This window comes from Oryctolagus cuniculus, chromosome X, assembly GCF_964237555.1.
Source record: "Oryctolagus cuniculus chromosome X, mOryCun1.1, whole genome shotgun sequence".
NCBI classification, from domain to species: domain Eukaryota; kingdom Metazoa; phylum Chordata; class Mammalia; order Lagomorpha; family Leporidae; genus Oryctolagus; species Oryctolagus cuniculus.
The window spans coordinates 132,531,018-132,548,583 of record NC_091453.1 but is presented as its reverse complement, the minus strand read 5'-3'; the positions used below and the strand labels follow the sequence as shown (position 1 = coordinate 132,548,583).

At 46.7% G+C, this 17,566-nt stretch overlaps 2 protein-coding genes across 3 annotated transcripts in view; one reads left to right on the top strand and one right to left on the bottom strand.

Moving 5' to 3' along the window:
• Positions 1-17,566, top strand: part of TEX28 (testis expressed 28) — a 77,763-nt gene that overhangs the window by 17,153 nt on the left and 43,044 nt on the right. The gene's annotated exons all lie outside the window — the stretch shown is intronic.
• The window catches only part of TKTL1 (transketolase like 1), a 37,594-nt gene that overhangs the window by 14,105 nt on the left and 5,923 nt on the right, over positions 1-17,566 (bottom strand). The window contains exons 3-7 of the mRNA XM_008250299.4: positions 14,591-14,688; positions 12,848-13,039; positions 12,636-12,763; positions 9,065-9,258; positions 2,245-2,409 (exon numbers count right to left, since the gene is read on the bottom strand). Coding sequence (XP_008248521.4) covers positions 2,245-2,409; positions 9,065-9,258; positions 12,636-12,763; positions 12,848-13,039; positions 14,591-14,688 — 777 coding nt within the window. The remainder of the gene's footprint in view (positions 1-2,244; positions 2,410-9,064; positions 9,259-12,635; positions 12,764-12,847; positions 13,040-14,590; positions 14,689-17,566) is intronic.

Sequence of the window (17,566 nt, the reverse complement as noted above, 5' to 3'; positions counted from 1 at the left end):
TCAGAGGTTCAGCTTAAATGTCCTCTCTTCCAACAGGCTATCCCTGGTTGTCCACAGCCACACTCTTTCTGTAGCCACCTCTTTCAGCACAGCACTGAATACTACCTGCTGGCTGCTGCTTCACTGGTTTTCTTCCAATAGTGAGAACATTTCAGCAGGCACAGAGTATTTGTAGGTGGCTGAAGCCACCAACAAGTAAGGGAGCAAGTTTTTTGTTAGGAGAGTCAATCCAAAAACTTGGAGTGCATTTTTTTCCCACCCAAAATGAAAATAGCTTAATGGGACCCATGGAAACACACACACATTCTTAAAATTGTGGTGACCTACTTCACCGAACAGGGATGCTCCAAAACCCACAGCGACAGAGTCAAGACACACCAGGGAGGAATAAGCAGGCCAGTACAGCATGAAACCCAAGGCCCACGGAGAGCTGGCTGTGAACACCAGCTACACTGGGCTGCCAGTGGAATCCAGCTAACTGTCCTCACAGGGCAATGCTGGTCCATGCTGGCAGTGCATTTCACTTTCAAAATAATCCAGAAATTTGGCTTCTCTATAAAGTCTCTTGGTTTTTAAATGCTGGCAACTAATCTGAAATTTGTTTTCCTTTAAAAATTTGTATTTGTAGCCGGCGCCGTGGCTCACTAGGCTAATCCTCCGCCTTGCGGCGCTGGCACACCGGGTTCTAGTCCCGGTCGGGGCGCCGGATTCTGTCCCGGTTGCCCCTCTTCCAGGCCAGCCCTCTGCTGTGGCCCGGGAGTGCAGTGGAGGATGTCCCAAGTGCTTGGGCCCTGCACCCCATGGGAGACCAGGAGAAGTACCTGGCTCCTGCCATCGGATCAGCGCGGTGCGCCAGCCGCGGCGGCCATTGGAGGGTGAACCAACGGCAAAGGAAGACCTTTCTCTCTGTCTCTCACTGTCCACTCTGTAAAAAAAAATTGTATTTATTTATTTATTTGATAGGCAGATAGACACGCACACACACACACACACACACACAGATCCTATCTGATGGCTCATTCCCCAAATGCCTGTGAGGACCCAAGGGTGGGGGCCAGGAACTCAACTCAGGTCTCCTACTTGAGTGGCAGGAACCCAATCACTTGAGGCATCACTACTAGGCCTCCGTTGGCAGGGAGCTGGAGTCAGGAGCCAGAGCCAGGAATGGAACCAGGTGCTCCCATATGGGAAACCAGCATCTTGACTGCTAGGCCAAATGCTCATGCCTAAAAAGTTTTAAATACTACTCGTTTCAAATAAAATCTCTCTGTGGTCACATGAAATCTGCTACCCTGTGGTTTTCTGACTAGAAGAAAACTCACTGAATTACACAGTACTATTTTTAGCTTCTGTGACTGAAAGACAGGAGATGGGTACAACAGGGCTTTGGTGTTCAAGCAGTTGCCAGCATGAGCTGCTTTCCTGGGGAGGCAGTAGGCACAGATAGCAGAACAGCTTTACCCAATGCACCAGCTCTAACCTACTGGTATTCTTGAGGCTGCAATTAGTGTAATATTTGCATACCTGTAACTTATCAGGCCTGTGCTATGTTGAGAAAAACCACATCCCAGAAGCTCTTCAATCTATGTGCCTCTGGGTGGTTTTAAGATGGCTTAGTTTGGGGCCAGTGCTGTGGCGCAGTGAGTTAAAGCCCTGGCCTTAAGTCGGTTCTAGTCCTGGCTGCTAGCTCTCTGCTATGGCCTGGGATAGCAGTGGAAGATGGCCCAAGTCCTTGGGTCCCTGCACCCACGTGGGAGACCTGGAAGAAGCTCCTGCTCTTGGCTTCAGATCAGCACAGCTCCGGCTGTTGTGGCCATTTGGGGAGTGAACCATCGGATGGAAGACACCTCTCTCTGTGTCTCTACCTCTCTCTGTAATTCTGTCTTTCAAATAAATAAAATAAATCTTAAAAAAAAAAATAAAAAGATGGCCTAGTGAGAGCCTGGACAGGGCAGAAAAAGTTCCTAGCAAGCTCAAGTTGATATGGGCCTTGACCCCTGGGGTCAGAGGGCACTAGGCCCAGAGGTCCCACTGGCTGTGGTCCTCAGTATGCTGCCCTTAGACAACCTGAAGAAGGTGCAGTCCACCACATCCCTCCTAGAACACCTAGAAGCTACCTTTCAAACTCAGTCCAACTATTTGCTCTCCAGTCCCTTTGCTTTTATGAATGGCAAAAAAACTGAATTGCAGGGTGGGCCATAACAGTCCATGAGAAGACCCCAGAGACTCAAACAGAACACTCACCATGTTTTGCTCAGCAAGAAAACAGTCAATGAAGCGCTCAGGGTGCTCTTTCTTGAATATTTCGGAGAAAGTAGCATTCTTGGTGTCACCATCCAGCACAACGACTCTGTCATTTGCATAACCCAGTTTGGCTAGAGCCAAACCACAGGCTTTCCGAGTAGCCACCTACGAGAAAGTCAAGTGGTAGCATTTCATGAAATGCATTTAGAAGAAAAGAACCATTTTGTAGATTTACAGTCACCTATGTTGATGAAGTAGGTGAACTTCCAAGGCCAGTGCTGTAGCACAGTGTGTTAAACCGCCACCTACAATGCTATCATCCCATATGAGCGCCACTTCGAGTCCTGGCTGCTACACTTCTGATCCAGCTCCTTGCTAACGCACCTGGGAAAATAGCAGAAGATGGCCCAAGTGCTTGGGTCCCTGAATCTACATGGGAGACCCAGAGAGGAAGCTCCCAGTTTCAGCCTGGTGCAACCCTGGCCATACGGGAGTGAACCAGCAGATGAAAGACCTCTCTCCCCCACTCTAACTCTGCCTTTCAAATAAATCTTAAAAAAAGGTAAACTTGGGACTCACCAGTGATCTTTTGTAAGATCATACACGTGAGCTACTAGCTTATCTTAAACCCATACCTGGTTCATTGGGTATCAACTTCTCAAAAACGTCCCCTACACAATTGATGTGCTACTTAACTTGTTTTCAGCTCATGCTCTTTCTGGTTAATATCCTCCTATTTCTAGTTCTCAAGCACGTAACACTTCATAACTCAACAGAATTTCAGATGTTAATTTGTCTTGGTATACTTTTTAAATTGCTCTGCTACATTAATTGGTCTCTCATCCAAAGCTTACAGATGCCATTTTATTTGAAAAATTTACTTCAACTCAATATATTCCCTGTCCCATCCATAAAGTTTATTAAAACTTTTAAAATTTTTTCCCAAAATACAAATGTCTGAGTGATTTTTTTAAGTTACAGAACTGGGGGCTGGTATTGTGGCACGGTGAGTTAGGCCACCCTGTGGGATGTCTGGTTTGAGTCCCAGCTACTTCGTGTTTCCGAACAAGCTTCCTGCTAACATGACTAGGAGGCAGGTGTTGGACCAAGTACTTGAGTCCCTGACACCCACGTGAGAGACCCAGAAGGAGTTCCTGGCTCTGGGCTTTGGCCTGGCTCACCCCTGACTGTTGCAGGCATTTGAGATGTGAACCAGCAGCTGGAACATCTGTCTCTGTCTCTTCTTGTCACTTTGGCTTTCAAATAAATAAATTCATAAAAATATAAATTATATAACTGATAATACTCATTGCAAAAACAAAATATCTAACGTTAGAACCATGGTATCACTAATAAAGAATTCCATTAGGATACTCCATGAGATTGGACTGAATCTATAAATTAACTTAGGGAAGAACTGACATCTTTACAATGTTAACTTTTTCATTGAAAAAGTTTGGTAATCCCCAAACTATCATACATAGAACTAAATGTAAACATAGAATTAAAATTGAGTATGACCCAGTAATTGTACTCCTAGCCATATACCCAGGAAAAAGTGTATTACCTGTACAAAGACATACACAAAATAGCCAAAAGGTGTAATAGCCAAAATAGCCAAACCAAATGTCTCAACAGATGAATAGATATTGTGGTATATATTAATACAATGAAATATTATCTGACCATGAAAAGGAATTAAGTACTGATACATGCTACAGTGTGGATGGATGTTGAAAACATTGCTAAAGGAAAGTCAGACACTAAAGATCACACACTGTATGACCCCACTCAAGTGAAATGCCCAGAATAGGCAAGTCCAGAGACTAAAGATACTCAGTGGTTTCCTGGAGCTGGAGATTAGAAACAGAGCAACTGCTAATGCATCAAAGTTCTTTCTAGGGTACTGGAAATGTAACACTGACTTTATTTTCTTGATGACTACACAATCAGGTCAGAATTGTATACTTTAAATGGGTAAATTACATGATATATGAATTACGTATCAATAAAACTGTTTAAAAAAACACACAAGGTTTGCCTTTTATTTGCCTTCTTTCTGCAACCAGGTGCTACAAAAACAATTCTTAGGAGTGGGCATTGTGCTGCAGCAGGCTGAGCTGCCACTTAGGACATGCCAGTGCCAGTTTTTTTTTTTTTGACAGGCAGAGTGGACAGTGAGAGAGTGAGACAGAGAGAAAGGTCTTCCTTTGCCGTTGGTTCACCCTCCAATGGCCGCCGCGGCTGGCGCGCTGCAGCCGGCACACCACGCAGATCCAATGGCAGGAGCCAGGTACTTATCCTGGTCTCCCATGGGGTGCAGGGCCCAAGGACTTGGTCCATCCTCCACTGCACTCCCTGGCCACAGCAGAGCTGCCAGTGCCAGTTTTAAGTCCTGGTTTCTCTGCTTCTAATCCAGCTTCCTGCTAATGCCCCTGGGAGGGCAGTACATGAAGGCCCAAGTACTCAGATTCTTGCCACCCACACGGGAGACTTGCATGGAGTTCCTGCTTTCTGGCTTTAAAAAATATTTGAAAGGAAATTACACGAGAAAGGGAGAGACAGAAATCTTCCATCCACTGGTTTACTCCCCAATGGCTATAACTGGGCGAGGCTGAAGTCAGGAACCAGGAGCTTCTTCTGAGTCTCCCATGTGGTTGCAGGCTCCCAAGTACTCAGGCAATCTTCCATTGCTTTCCCAGGCACATTAGCAGGGAGTTGGATGGGAAGTGGAGCAGCTGGGAATCTAACTGGTGCCCATATGAGATGCTGGTGTTACAGGCAGCGGCTAAACCTGCTACATCACAATGCCAACCCCTTCTGGTTTTGACCTGGTCCAGCCCTGGCTACTGCATACATCTGGGGACTAAATCAGTGGTTGGAAGATCTCTGTTATTCTGCCTTTCAAATGAATAAATCTTTTTTTTTTTTTTGACAGGCAGAGTGGACAGTGAAGAGAGAGAGAGAAAAAGGTCTTCCTTTGCCGTTGGTTCACCCTCCAAATAAATAAATCTTAAGAAAATATTCTTAGACCAGTGGATGAGAGCTATTTCTGTGCTATGCTTTTTTTTTAAGATTTATTTATTTATTTGAAAGGGTTACAGAGAGTGGTGTGGCAGAGGCGGAGGGGGAGGGGGAGGCAGAGAGGGAGAGGTCTTCCATCTGATGGTGCACTCCCCAATTGGCCACAACGGCCAGAGCTGTGCCAATCCGAAGCCAGGAGCTTCTTCCAGGTCTCCTACTTGGGTGAGGGGCCCAAGCACTTGGGCCATCTTCTACTGCTTTCCCAGGACATAGCAGAGAGCTGGATTGGAAGAGGAGCAGCCGGGACTAGAACTGGCACCCATATGGGATGCCAGCACTGCAGGTGGAGGATTAACCTACTGTGCCACAGCACCAGCCCTCTATGCTTTTCAAATAAACAAATTTTTAACAACTTAATTTTTTTAAAAAAATGCAATGTGTGTACAGTACAAAAATCCAAAGTTCTAGTGGGGCACTGAAGGAAGACACCATTTTCCCCTGATCCCATCCCACCATCCCCAGGGCTAACAGCAGCAGCTTTGGGAGGCACTCTGAGAAATGGCCAATGCACCAACATTTGGTGAGCATTTCTTATATATAAGGCGTTCATTTATTTATTTGAAAGGCAGAGTGACAGAGGGAGAGACAAGAGATCTATCTGCTGGTTCACTCCCCAAATAGCTTCCAAATGGCTGAAGGCAAGAGCCAGGAACTCCACCTGGGTCTTCTTCCACATGGGTGGTGGGGGCCCAAGTACTTAGGCCATGTTCAGCTGCCTTCCTAGGCACAGTAGCAGGGAGCTAGATCAGAAGCAGAGCAGCGGGGACTTGAACTGGCACTCCAACACAGGATGCAGGCACTGGGGCTTTCCACAACACCAGCTTTTGATCCTCCTCTTTTTTTTTAAAAAAGATTTATTTTATTTATTTGAGAGGCAGAGACAGAGAGGTAGAGACAGTTGTCTTCCATCTGCTGGTTCACTCCCCAGATGGAGCTGCACCGATCCAAAGCCAGGAGCCAGGAGCTTCTTCTGGGTCTCCCATGTGGGTGCAGAGGCCCAAGGACTTGGGCCATCTTCTACTGCTTTCCCAGGTCATAGCAGAGAGCTGGATTGGAAGTGGAGCAGCCAAGACTAGAACCGGTTACCATATGGGATGCTGGCGCTTCAGGCCAGGGTGTTAACCCACTGTGCCACAGCGCTGGACCCCCTCTTCTTTTTTTAAAGATTTACTTGAAAGGCAGATATACAGAAAGAGACACACAGAGAGAGAGACAGAGATCTTCCTTCCACTGATTCACTCTCCAAATGGCTGCAGCAATCAGGGCTAGGCCAGGTGGAAGCCAGGAGCCTGAACTCCATCTGGGAGTCTCCCATGTGGATAGCAGGGGCCCAAGCACTTGGGCCATCCTCCATTGCTTTCCCAGGTGCATTAATAGGGAGCTGAATCAGAAGTGGTGCAGCTGAGATTGAACTGGCACCCGTATGCATGCTGGCATCACTGGCAGTGGTTTAACCCATTGTGCCACAATACCAGCTACTCTTGTTATTCAACTGCAAAGGCTAACACTTCCAGAGGGGCTGAGTTACTCTACCAGATGAACAAGAAATGACTTCACCCTTACACATGAAAATAGCTCTAGATTTCAGTTATCTGGATCTATAATCAAACTAGCATCTCACCAGTCTTATTTTGTTAATATTATATATACATGTATGTATGTATGTATTTAAAGATTTACTTTTATTCACTTGAAAGGCAGAGTTGTAGAGAGAGGTAGAGGTCTTCCATCTGCTAGTTCACTCCCTAAATGGCCACAACTGGGGCTGGGCCAGGCCAAAGCCAGGAGTTTCTTCCAGGTCTCCCATGTGGATGGCAGAGGCCCAAGCACTTGGGCCACCCTTTGCTGCTTTTCCAGGTGCATTAGCAGGGAGATGGATTGAAGTAGAGCAGCCTGGACTCAAACTGGCGCCCATATGGGATGCCAGCACTGCAGGCTGGGGCTTTAACCTGCTGCACCACAGTGCTAGCCCCTAAGAGAATTTTTTTAGAACAAGAAATGATGTTGAATTCTGTGAACTAATTCTGTTTACATGTATAAATGTGATCCTACTTTTCCCTCCTCCTTTGACTAAATAATACAGTGGTGTAATACAGTGGTGAATTAGTAATTTCTGGTTTTACCATGCTGTGAAAGCAAAACAAATTCAGTAGAAGCCATACTTTAGAGATTTGATTTTCTTCCTAGATGTGTGACATGCAGCATACTATCCCCTCCAGTAATGCTGGCCCCTTTCTTTAGGTTTTTAAGTCCTGCATACTTCATGTCTGTTACAATATACCAGAATGTAGGATATAAAAATGATGGGTAAAAAACTAAAAGGCATGGTATGGTGGGTTAAACTGCCACTTGCAACACCGGCATCCTGTATGGACAATGGTCCATGTCCCAGCTACTCCACTTCTGATCCAACTCCCTGTTAATGTGCCTGGGAGAGCGGTTAAAGATGGCCCAAGTGCTTGGGCCCCTGTGGGCAACCCAGAAGAAGCTCTTGGCCTGGCTACTGTGGCTGTTTGGGAAGTAATTCAGTAGGTGGAAGATCATTCTCTTTTTTAAAAGAATTATTTATTTGAAAGACAGAATTACAAAGAGAGGTAGAGACAGAGGTCTTCCATCTGCTGGTTCATTCCCCAACTGGCCGCAATGGCTGGAGCTGTGCTGATCCAAAGCCAGGAGCCAGGAGCTTCTTCTGGGTCTCCCACATGGGTGCAGGGGCCTAAGGACTTGGGCCATCTTCTACTGCAATCCCAGGCCATAGCAGAGAGCTGGATCGGAAGAAGAGCAGCTGGGACTAGAACTGGCGCTCATATGGTATGCTGGCGCTTTAGGCCAGGGCTTTAACCTGCTGTGCCACAGCAGCAGCCCTGGAACATCACTCTGTTGTCTCTTGCTCTAACTTTGCCTTTCAAATAAATAAAAATAAGTCTCTAAAAATAGTCAAAAAACTCAAACATTTACACATGTAATTTGGTTCTCTCTAGAAAAAATATTTATTTGAAAAGCAGAACAACTGTGAGAGAAAGAGAGAGACAGACTGACATTGATCTTTCATCCACTGGTTCACTTTCCAAATGGCCATACAATAGCTAGGTCAGGGTCAGGCTGAAGCCAAGAGCAAGGAACTCCACCTGGGTCTCCCATTTGGGTGGCAGGGGCCCACGAACTTGGACCATCTTCTGCTGCACTCCCAGGATCATCAGCAGAAAGCTGGATCAGAAGTGAAGTAGCTGGGACTCACACTGGCACTCTGATATGGGATGATGGTGTCGCAAGCAGCAGCTTAATCCCCTGTGCCACAAGGTCAGTCCCTTGACTCTTTTCTGAAGAACTAGTTTTTAATTTGCCTGTCTCCTTGTCTAATCCCAAGACAGGGTTCCAAAGACCAGTCCACCTGTATCACCATCCTTAGTGTACACTCAGAATCACGGCAGTTTCATGCATTGCAGAGTATCAGGCCACAGACCAAAGTCAGGAAGCAAGAAAAAGCCAAAGAACACAAGGCAATAATAAATAGCAACTGGATAGTAAAAAAAGTCAGACCTAAGTAAGTGTGAAAGCAGATTAAAAAAAAGGGCATAGCTATTAAAAGAGGTGAGTTCATCTTTTTGGCTTATAACCATTAATTAAATGTCTCATAGTCTAGTAATTGGTTCTTCTATAGAAATCATAAGAATTCTATGTACTCAGTAGGAGATTCAGAACAATATCTTGTTCCATTATCCACCTTCTTGCTTACCCGGTCGCCAATTTCGTAAGCAGGCAAAGAGATCATCTTTATATCTGTGATGCTGACTTGAGGAGAATCCTCAATAGGGGGTTTTGGCACAAGATTGCTATTGGTCTGTATCTGGCTCTCAATTAACTTGATAATTACATCTGCTCTTTCTTTTGACACTGGTTTTCCATACCAACTTTCTGCATCTTCAACATCTGCAACAAAAACAAATAATAGTCATTTTCCCATAAATATTTAATAAGTGCCTTTTAGGTCATCTAAACACATTCTGACAATAGGGATGTCAGTGCAGGACTCACAGGATTAAGAACTTGGCACAGAGGGCCAGGGATGGTGTTACAGACTGAACAACCTGGATGAAAGCCCTCTGGCTTTGGAGGGGGCCACTTGCCCATGTAAAGTGAATGGAGGGGAAAGTGGGGAAGATGAAGCTGGAGAGACAGGCAGGGTAGACTATGGAGAGTGGGTCTTGTGGGTATAGGAGGAGGAACTGAATTTATCCAGAGCAGTTTTGAAAGTTATCAAAGGATTTGTGTCAGGGGAGTGAGTGGAAATTAGTTTGGAGGGAAGTATGCTAGAAGCGGAAAGCCCACTTGGGAAGCCACTGCAGTTCAGGGACAAGATGGGGTCTTAGCAATAATCATCACAGCAGAGAGAAACGTTACAGATGAGTATGGGGGAGGGGCACGTATGGGAAAGGCTGTGTTTTGGGAGGAAATACAGAACAATTTTATTCTAAAATGTCTACATATTCTTCCCACAAAATTGGTTAAATTTATTTGAAAGGGAGAGAGAAAGAAAAGCCACCTGCTGGTTCACTACCCAAATGTCTGCAACAGCTAGGGCTTGACAAAGTCAAAGGCAGGGACTCAACCACTTGAGCCATCATGTGCTGCCGTATGGGGCGTCCATTAGCAAGAAGCTAGACTGGAAGTAGAACAGGAACTAGAATCTAGCCGGCACCGCAGCTCACTAGGCTAATCCTCCACCTTGCGGCGCCGGCACACTGGGTTCTAGTCCCGGTCGGGGCGCCGGATTCTGTCCCGGTTGCCCCTCTTCCAGGCCAGCCCTCTGCTGTGGCCAGGGAGTGCAGTGGAGGATGGCCCAGGTACTTGGGCCCTGCACCCCATGGGAGACCAGGAAAAGCACCTGGCTCCTGCCATCAGACCAGCGCGGTGCGCCGGCCGCAGTGCGCCAGCCGTGGCGGCCATTGGAGGGTGAACCAACAGCAAAAGGAAGACCTTTCTGTCTCTCTCTCTCTCTGTCCACTCTGCCTGTCCAAAAAAAAAAAAAAAAAAAAAAAAAAAAAAGGAACTAGAATCTAGGCACTCTTGAAATGGGATGAGGGTGTCCCAAGCAGCAGCTTAACTGCTATGCCAAATGCCTGCTCCTAAAATAACTCTTTATATTTTTTGTTTTGTTTTTCTTTTTTAAAAACTTTTATTTAGTAAATATAATTTTCCAAAGTACAGCTTATGGATTACAATGGTTCCCCCCCATAACTTCCCTCCCACCTGCAACCCTCCCATCTCCCGTTCCCTCTCCCATTCCATTCACATCAAGATTCATTTTCAATTCTCTTTATATACAGAAGATCGATTTAGTATATATTAAGTAAAGATTTCATCAGTTTGCACCCACACAGAACATAAAGTGTAAAATACTGTTTCAGTACTAGTTATAGCATTAATTCACATTGAACAACACATTAAGGACAGAGATCCTACATGAGGAGTAAGTACACAGTGACTCCTGTTGTTGACTTAACAATTTGACATTCTTATTTATGGCATCAGTAGTCTCCCTAGGCTCTAGTCATGAGGAAGCCTTTTGAGTTCACCTACTTTGATCTTATTTAGACAAGGTCATAGTCAAAGTGGAAGTTCTATCCTCCCTTCAGAGAAAAGTACCTCCTCTGTGATGGCCCGTTTTTTCTACTGGGATCTCACTCGCAGAGATCTTTCATTTAGTTCTTTCTTTCTTTCTTTCTTTCTTTCTTTCTTTCTTTCTTTCTTTCTTTCTTTCTTTCTTTCTTTCTTTCTTTTTCTTTCTTTCTTTCTTCCTTTCTTCCTTTCTTTCCTTTCCTTCCTTTCCTTCCTTTCCTTCCTTTCCTTCCTTTCCTTCCTTTCTTCCTTTCTTTCTTTTTTTTTTTTTGCCAGAGTGTCTTGGCTTTCCATGCCTAAAATACTCTCATGGGCTTTTTTTTTTTTTTTTGACAGGCAGAGTGGACAGTGAGAGAGAGAGAGAAAGGTCTTCCTTTACCGTTGGTTCACCCTCCAATGGCCGCTGCAGCCGGCGTGCTGTGGCCGGTGCACCGTGCTGATCTGAAGCCGGGAGCCAGGTGCTTCTCCTGGTCTCTCCCATGTGGGTGCAGGGCCCAAGGACTTGGGCCATCCTCCACTGCACTCCCGGGCCACAGCAGAGAGCTGGACTGGAAGAGGGGCAACTGGGACAGAATCCGGTGCCCCGACCGGGACTAGAACCCAGGGTGCCGGCACCACAAGGTGGAGGATTAGCCTATTGAGCAGTGGCGCCGGCCTCTCATGGGCTCTTCAGCCAGATCTGAGTGCCTTAAGGGCTGATTCTGAGGCCAGAGTGCTATTTAGGACATCTGCCATTCTATGAGTCTGCTGTGTATATAGCTTCCCATGTTGGATTGTTCTCTCCCTTTTTTATTCTATCAGTTAGTATTAGCAGACACTAGTCTTGTTTATGTGATCCCTTTGACTCTTAGACCTATCAGTATGATCAATTGTGAACTGAAATTGATCACTTGGACTAGTGAGATGGCATTGGTACATGCAACCTTGATGGGATTGAATTGGAACCCCCTGGCACATTTCTAACTCCACCATTTGGGGCAAGTCCGATTGAGCATGTCCCACTATTGATGTACAATTTAATACTTTATCCCTTTTAGTATTTTTTTTGTTCTACTTAATACTATTGGTTGAACTCTAATTAACACACAATTATTCTTAGGTGTTTAAATTTAACTGAAAAGTGATCCCTGTTAAATATAAGAGTGGGAATAAGAGAGGGAGGAGATGTACAATTTGGAACTCTTTATATTTTTAAATACAACTATTTAAAGTTGAGATGAAAAATTTGAGGTGACAGTTTTGAAGGGTGCAAGGAGTTAGTCTTTCAAAACTTCCTACTCCCCTAGTCCCAGATCCACAGCTACCTTTCTCAGAGGTGATACTTTGCCATTTCCTATATTCTCTCAAGAGTCTGGACCTAGGCATATGCGTGTGTATGCACACCCCTAACCGTGCATCTGCTGGTACATGTAGCATACTTTCTCACTGCATAGACCACCCCCCTTCAGCCACTCTACCTGATGGGCTGTCTTAGTCCCTCCCTCACTGCTCACTTGCAGGGGGTCTGGACTCCTCCCTCCCCTAACAAGACATACTGTCTAGTGAGAGCAAGAGGAAGAAACAATCTCTAGCATCCACCATAGGCATCATCACTGTGACTTAACTCAGTCGCCTGCCTGCCTGTCTACGCCTCCTTTGCTGGGCAAACAGATGTTTTCAATAACCACAAGCAGGAAAGAAATGCTTACTTGGCATGCCCCGGCCCTTGAAGGTCTTGGCAACCACAGCAGTGGGCTTGCCCTTCACTTGAGCTGCCTGCCAGAATACCTGGCACAGTGCCTCCACGTCCCGGCCATCCACCACGTAAGTATTCCACCTGTCAAAGGAGGGAGCAGCCAGGTTACATGAGGCAAAGAGGGGCAGTACAGAAAGAAGATAAAGCAAGAGAGAACGTGGTTACCCAAAGGCCTCGCAGCGCTTCTGGTAGATCTCTATGCAGTCCTCAACGGGCAAGGTGCCACCTTGTCCCAGACGGTTCACGTCAAAGATCACCACAAGGTTGTCCAGATTATAGTAAGAAGCGAAGGTCATTGCTTCCCAGACGGAGCCTTCTGAGGTCTCACCATCTCCCAAGAGGCAGAACACCCGGTAGCTAGAATAAGCCAAGAGCACTTCAGGAGCATGCTGGGGGATGGGGAGGCTCAGTGAGCCACTCAAGCAAATGCCTTTCAGCAGAGACAGGAAGGAGTTGACCTGAGAAGCTACTTCTGGCCATCTGGTCCCATGCAGCTGCTGAGGCCATGCTGCTTTGAGAGCTCGGGCCTCAGGAGCCAGGCTCTGGGCCTTTTCTTATGCTATCCGCGAGGCTAGTTTTAGGTTCTTCTGCCACCTCTCCCTATCTACAGGCCAGAGAGCAATGGGAAGAAGTCAGCTCCCCTGAATCCCCAAGCAACATTCCCATGTACACTTTCTTGGTAAGCTCCATTTACTTTTTAAATATTTTATTTATTTATTTGAGAGGTAGAGTTACAGACAGTGAGAGGGAGAGTCAGAAAAAGAGGTCTTCCCTCCACTGGCCCACTCCCCAGTGGCCACAATGACCGATCTGAAGCCAGGAGCCAGGTGCCTCCTCCTGGTCTCCCACGCAGGTGCAGGGGCCCAAGCACCTGGACCATCCCCTATTGCTTTCCCAGGCCACAGCAGAAAGCTGGACCGGAAGAGGAGCAGCTGGGACTAGAACCCGGCACCCATATGGAATGCTGGCACCACAGGGGGAGGATTAACCCACTACACCATGGTGCTGGCCTCTGTAAGCTCCATTTTTAAGCACTGTCACCTTCTATTTCTGATCTTATAACTTAAAATAATCCTAACGACCAAAATGTCTTACCTCAGTAGCACATATCACTGGAAGCACTGAATTCCACAGCAGAAAATCATATGAAACATTTATGCCAGTAACACACAGCCCTAACACCAGTAAAATCCTCTAGTTGAAAGAAGTTATTACCCTCAGGCTCAGAACCAAGAAAGGCAACAACACATAACAAATATCAATCCACTTGTGGGGAACGGGGCTGAGTGGTTACCTGAGGAGTGGAAGTGGCACAATGCAGTACTTCTGGAGGGGTCACCAGGGGCTGCAATGGGGAGGGAACTGGCCCTTCAGGGTTCTCCCCCATCCCAAAGACCTAGCTGGCTGTTCTGCAAGATCCTAGGATAGAGAAGCTCTGGACTCACACACATCAGGTACATCAGAGGGAACTTGTGAGGTTAGATCACCATGTCCCCACGGCCAATTCTGGGACCCTCTCTGGCCCTCTTCTTTGTCTTGCTTGCTAGGCACATGCCCTGTGAGAAAGACTGATCTAATGGAACCAATCCAAGGGGAAAAAAGACCTTCATTATTAACCACTAGGGGTCTCCCAATGCAGAGGCAAATGCCCCATCTAGTCATTCCTAAGTGAAATTCACTAAGAGAAACAGGAAGGCACTGCTGTTGGAAAAGATGAGCATTCCAATCACCCTGGCTCCAGGCTCCAGGCAGCACTTCAGATCCAGTCAGAAATGCTGGGACAGTCTCCAGAAACATGCTTTCTTTCCCAATTTCCAAAAGCACCACTGTCTTCCCACACGGACAGCCCACACAGCCAGTGTGTGGTACAAGCAGGGCAGTTAATTGATTCCTGGGTAGGTGCCTTACCTGGCCTTGTCGAAGTACCTGCCAGTGTATGCCATTCCGCATGCAGCCCCCAGTCCTTGTCCAAACCAGCCTGTTGCCACATCAACAAACGACAGCCTCTGGAAGACAGAAGGGACCCAGTGAAGCCAGAAGCAGCTGCAGGACAGGAGTATCAGGCCTGCTTTTGGCACAGCATGCAGGCTGCTCCTGTGGCCCACGCAGTATGTATCATGGGAACGGCCCCCCCTGCCCTGCTCAGTGAACTCTTCACCACTCCCACATGCACCACGAGCCTCGGATCAATGTTACAAGTGGACAACAGAGCAAACCCATGGTGACCCAGATGAAGAGATCTGTCTTTCAAGCCTGGGGCGCACAGGTGATCCAGTGTGGCAAGGGTAACTGGAGCTTTGGGAACACAGAGGAGGGAGCCCATGCGCAAGGCAGAAAATGTCAAACTTGACTCTTGCCATTTTCCCAAGGCTTTTCTTCTAGTTATATTCAATGTTTTGGAGAATGTGGGTTCTTAAATAAAAACCAGAAACATTGAACTCTTAAGTTCTCTGCTTTGTAAACCTCAGGCCAACTGGTATTTGAGAAGCAGTCACCTAGAAGTACCGCTGCCAGAAAGCAATCACTTTCCACCACTACTTCCCTTCCCTTCACTAACATCCTGGTTGTCTGCACAGAGATATCCATGCCACAGGGTTGTCGCCCACTCCCAGGCTTCCAGAGACAGAAAACTGGTTCAACAGCTTCTGCCACCACCCTGCTGGCCTGGCCACAAGAATCCTTTACCTGTATCACTGCCCCAGCCTCTTCCCCGTAGCCACTTTCAACCCAGACACCAGAGGAGCCTGCTAAAAGTTAGAGGCAGCTCATCATGTCACAGCTGTCCCAAGTCTTCCAAATTTCTGTTCAAACACAGGCATTGTGGTCTTTCCGGATTACTGTGCTTCAATAGTGCCCTCTCATTCTCCTATTTACTTGTTTCCTGTTTGTCCCCCACCTCTGGTAAAGCATCTGCTTCATTCAAGCAGAGGCAGGTGCGTGTCCATCACTGTCATGGATAAACAAATGGCGCTTCTCAGTCTCAGCTGGCTCTTCCTGCTTGTTTCCCACTCTCCTCCCTGGGCTCTTAGGACCTTCTCTGGCATTCTCCATATGCTCTGTGCCCCCCAAGACTCCTGTCAGTGTTGCATCTCTACCCTAGCAGAACTGTCCCATAAAGTCTCTCTGACCACATCTCTAACTGTCTTCCTCCCTATGGTGGCCACCTCACGCCTGTAATGAGCTCAGACCAACTCTTTCCCCCTGGCTATGACGTGTGGGGCAAGTAAGACCATCTCCTAAAGGTCTCACTGAATGCAAACAATGGACCACAGCAGGCCGTAAGGTCTGCAAGAGAAGACTGGTGGGGTGTCAGCACAATGCCTGGTGCAGAAATGTCCCGTATGAGTTTCTTTCTCATTCCCACAACTCTTATACAGTGGTGGGAGGAGTGGGAGCAGACACAACCCAAGGAGTGGAGGACTAGAATAAAGATGGACACAAGGCGCTACGGACAACCACAAAAGTAAAGGACTTCTCTTCCAGACGATCTTCTCATCTCTGTTGCAGCAAAGTGTGCTTCCAGAAAAAGTTCACACAAAGGCCTTTTGGTTGGTTCCCAGGCCTGCTTGGCTGGAGAAAACAAAAGAGTTAACAAAAGCAAATCAAAGGTCTAGGGATGGAGGTTTGGCTGAAGAGAGACCCCGAGTCCCTCTACCCCAGCAGCTTTCACAGCACTGTGACAGCTCTACTAAGGGAGTCAAAGAACGTGATAGTCAGTGAGGGTGCCAAGCCTCAGCAGGCCTGCTGACGTAGCACTCTGCATTGGACAGTTATGCCCTGACCCTACAGTCACCTGAGGCCAGACCCAGTGCCTCGGAACAGCAGTGCTGAAGGCACTGCCTGCTCTGGCTCGAGTGTTCCCTTTTACTCTGTCCCTAGTCAAAGCCACCCTGCACTATGCTTCCTGCATTTTTTCCTCTTCCAATTTTATCTGCCGTCTAAATATGATGAACACACAAATTCTAGCAGCTGAACAATGCTTACTGTGCTACTGTATACCAGAAAGGCTCTTTATCCCTCTGAGGCTGATAACTTGATAGCAGCAGTTATGTGGCAAACTACACATTTTCCCTTTGAAACCAGAAACCTGAAAGCCCCTGTTGTATTTGTGTACCCCAATTTTAGCATTTTTTATTGTAAAGAACAGTTCAAGCTTATAAACAGATTATAAGCCTAGTCCAATGAATTTTCATATACCCAACTTTTAGCAGCAGACCATTTACTTCATCTTTGTCTTTATACACACAAACTTTACCGAATTTTTTGTATGTTAATATTTGAAATTTTATTTTTGCCCAAGTGTTTGCGATTACATTTCAGACACCAAAACAAGGGTAAGAATGATGACTCCCAAGTATCTAAGCCACACCCGCAGTTGACTTTGTCCTTAAACCACTCCCCAACGCCCTGGTCTGGCATTTATGTTTGGACATGGTGCTCTCCAAGGCAGGTTTTAAATGATTTGCTCCAGGACACAGTGTTCTTCAGACAAAAGCAGCCACATGTTCTCAGCTCAACCTTGTTTTCACTGTTCCTTTTCTTTCCTGCCCCCTGTATCATGAGGTAGCTGGCACTGTATCCAGTCTAATGACAAAGTGCCCCATTAGTGTCAGGTGAAAGCTATGGAGAAATGGCAGAATGCCAACTGACAGGGCGGGATGTCTCCCCAAGTCACTTGATTTCCCTCAGATGCAGCTCTTCCTTTCCGCTGATGTTGGCTGTTTCTGCCCAACAGGCACAGGCAATGAGAGCAGCGTGATCCTGCCAAGGTGAAGCTTTAGTGCTAGGTGGAACAAGGCAGGGTACCACTAAAGGAAAGAGAGGCTGCCGCGAGCCAGCACGCCTACCAGGCATGTCACATGGCTTCAGGTTGGTTCTCGTTAG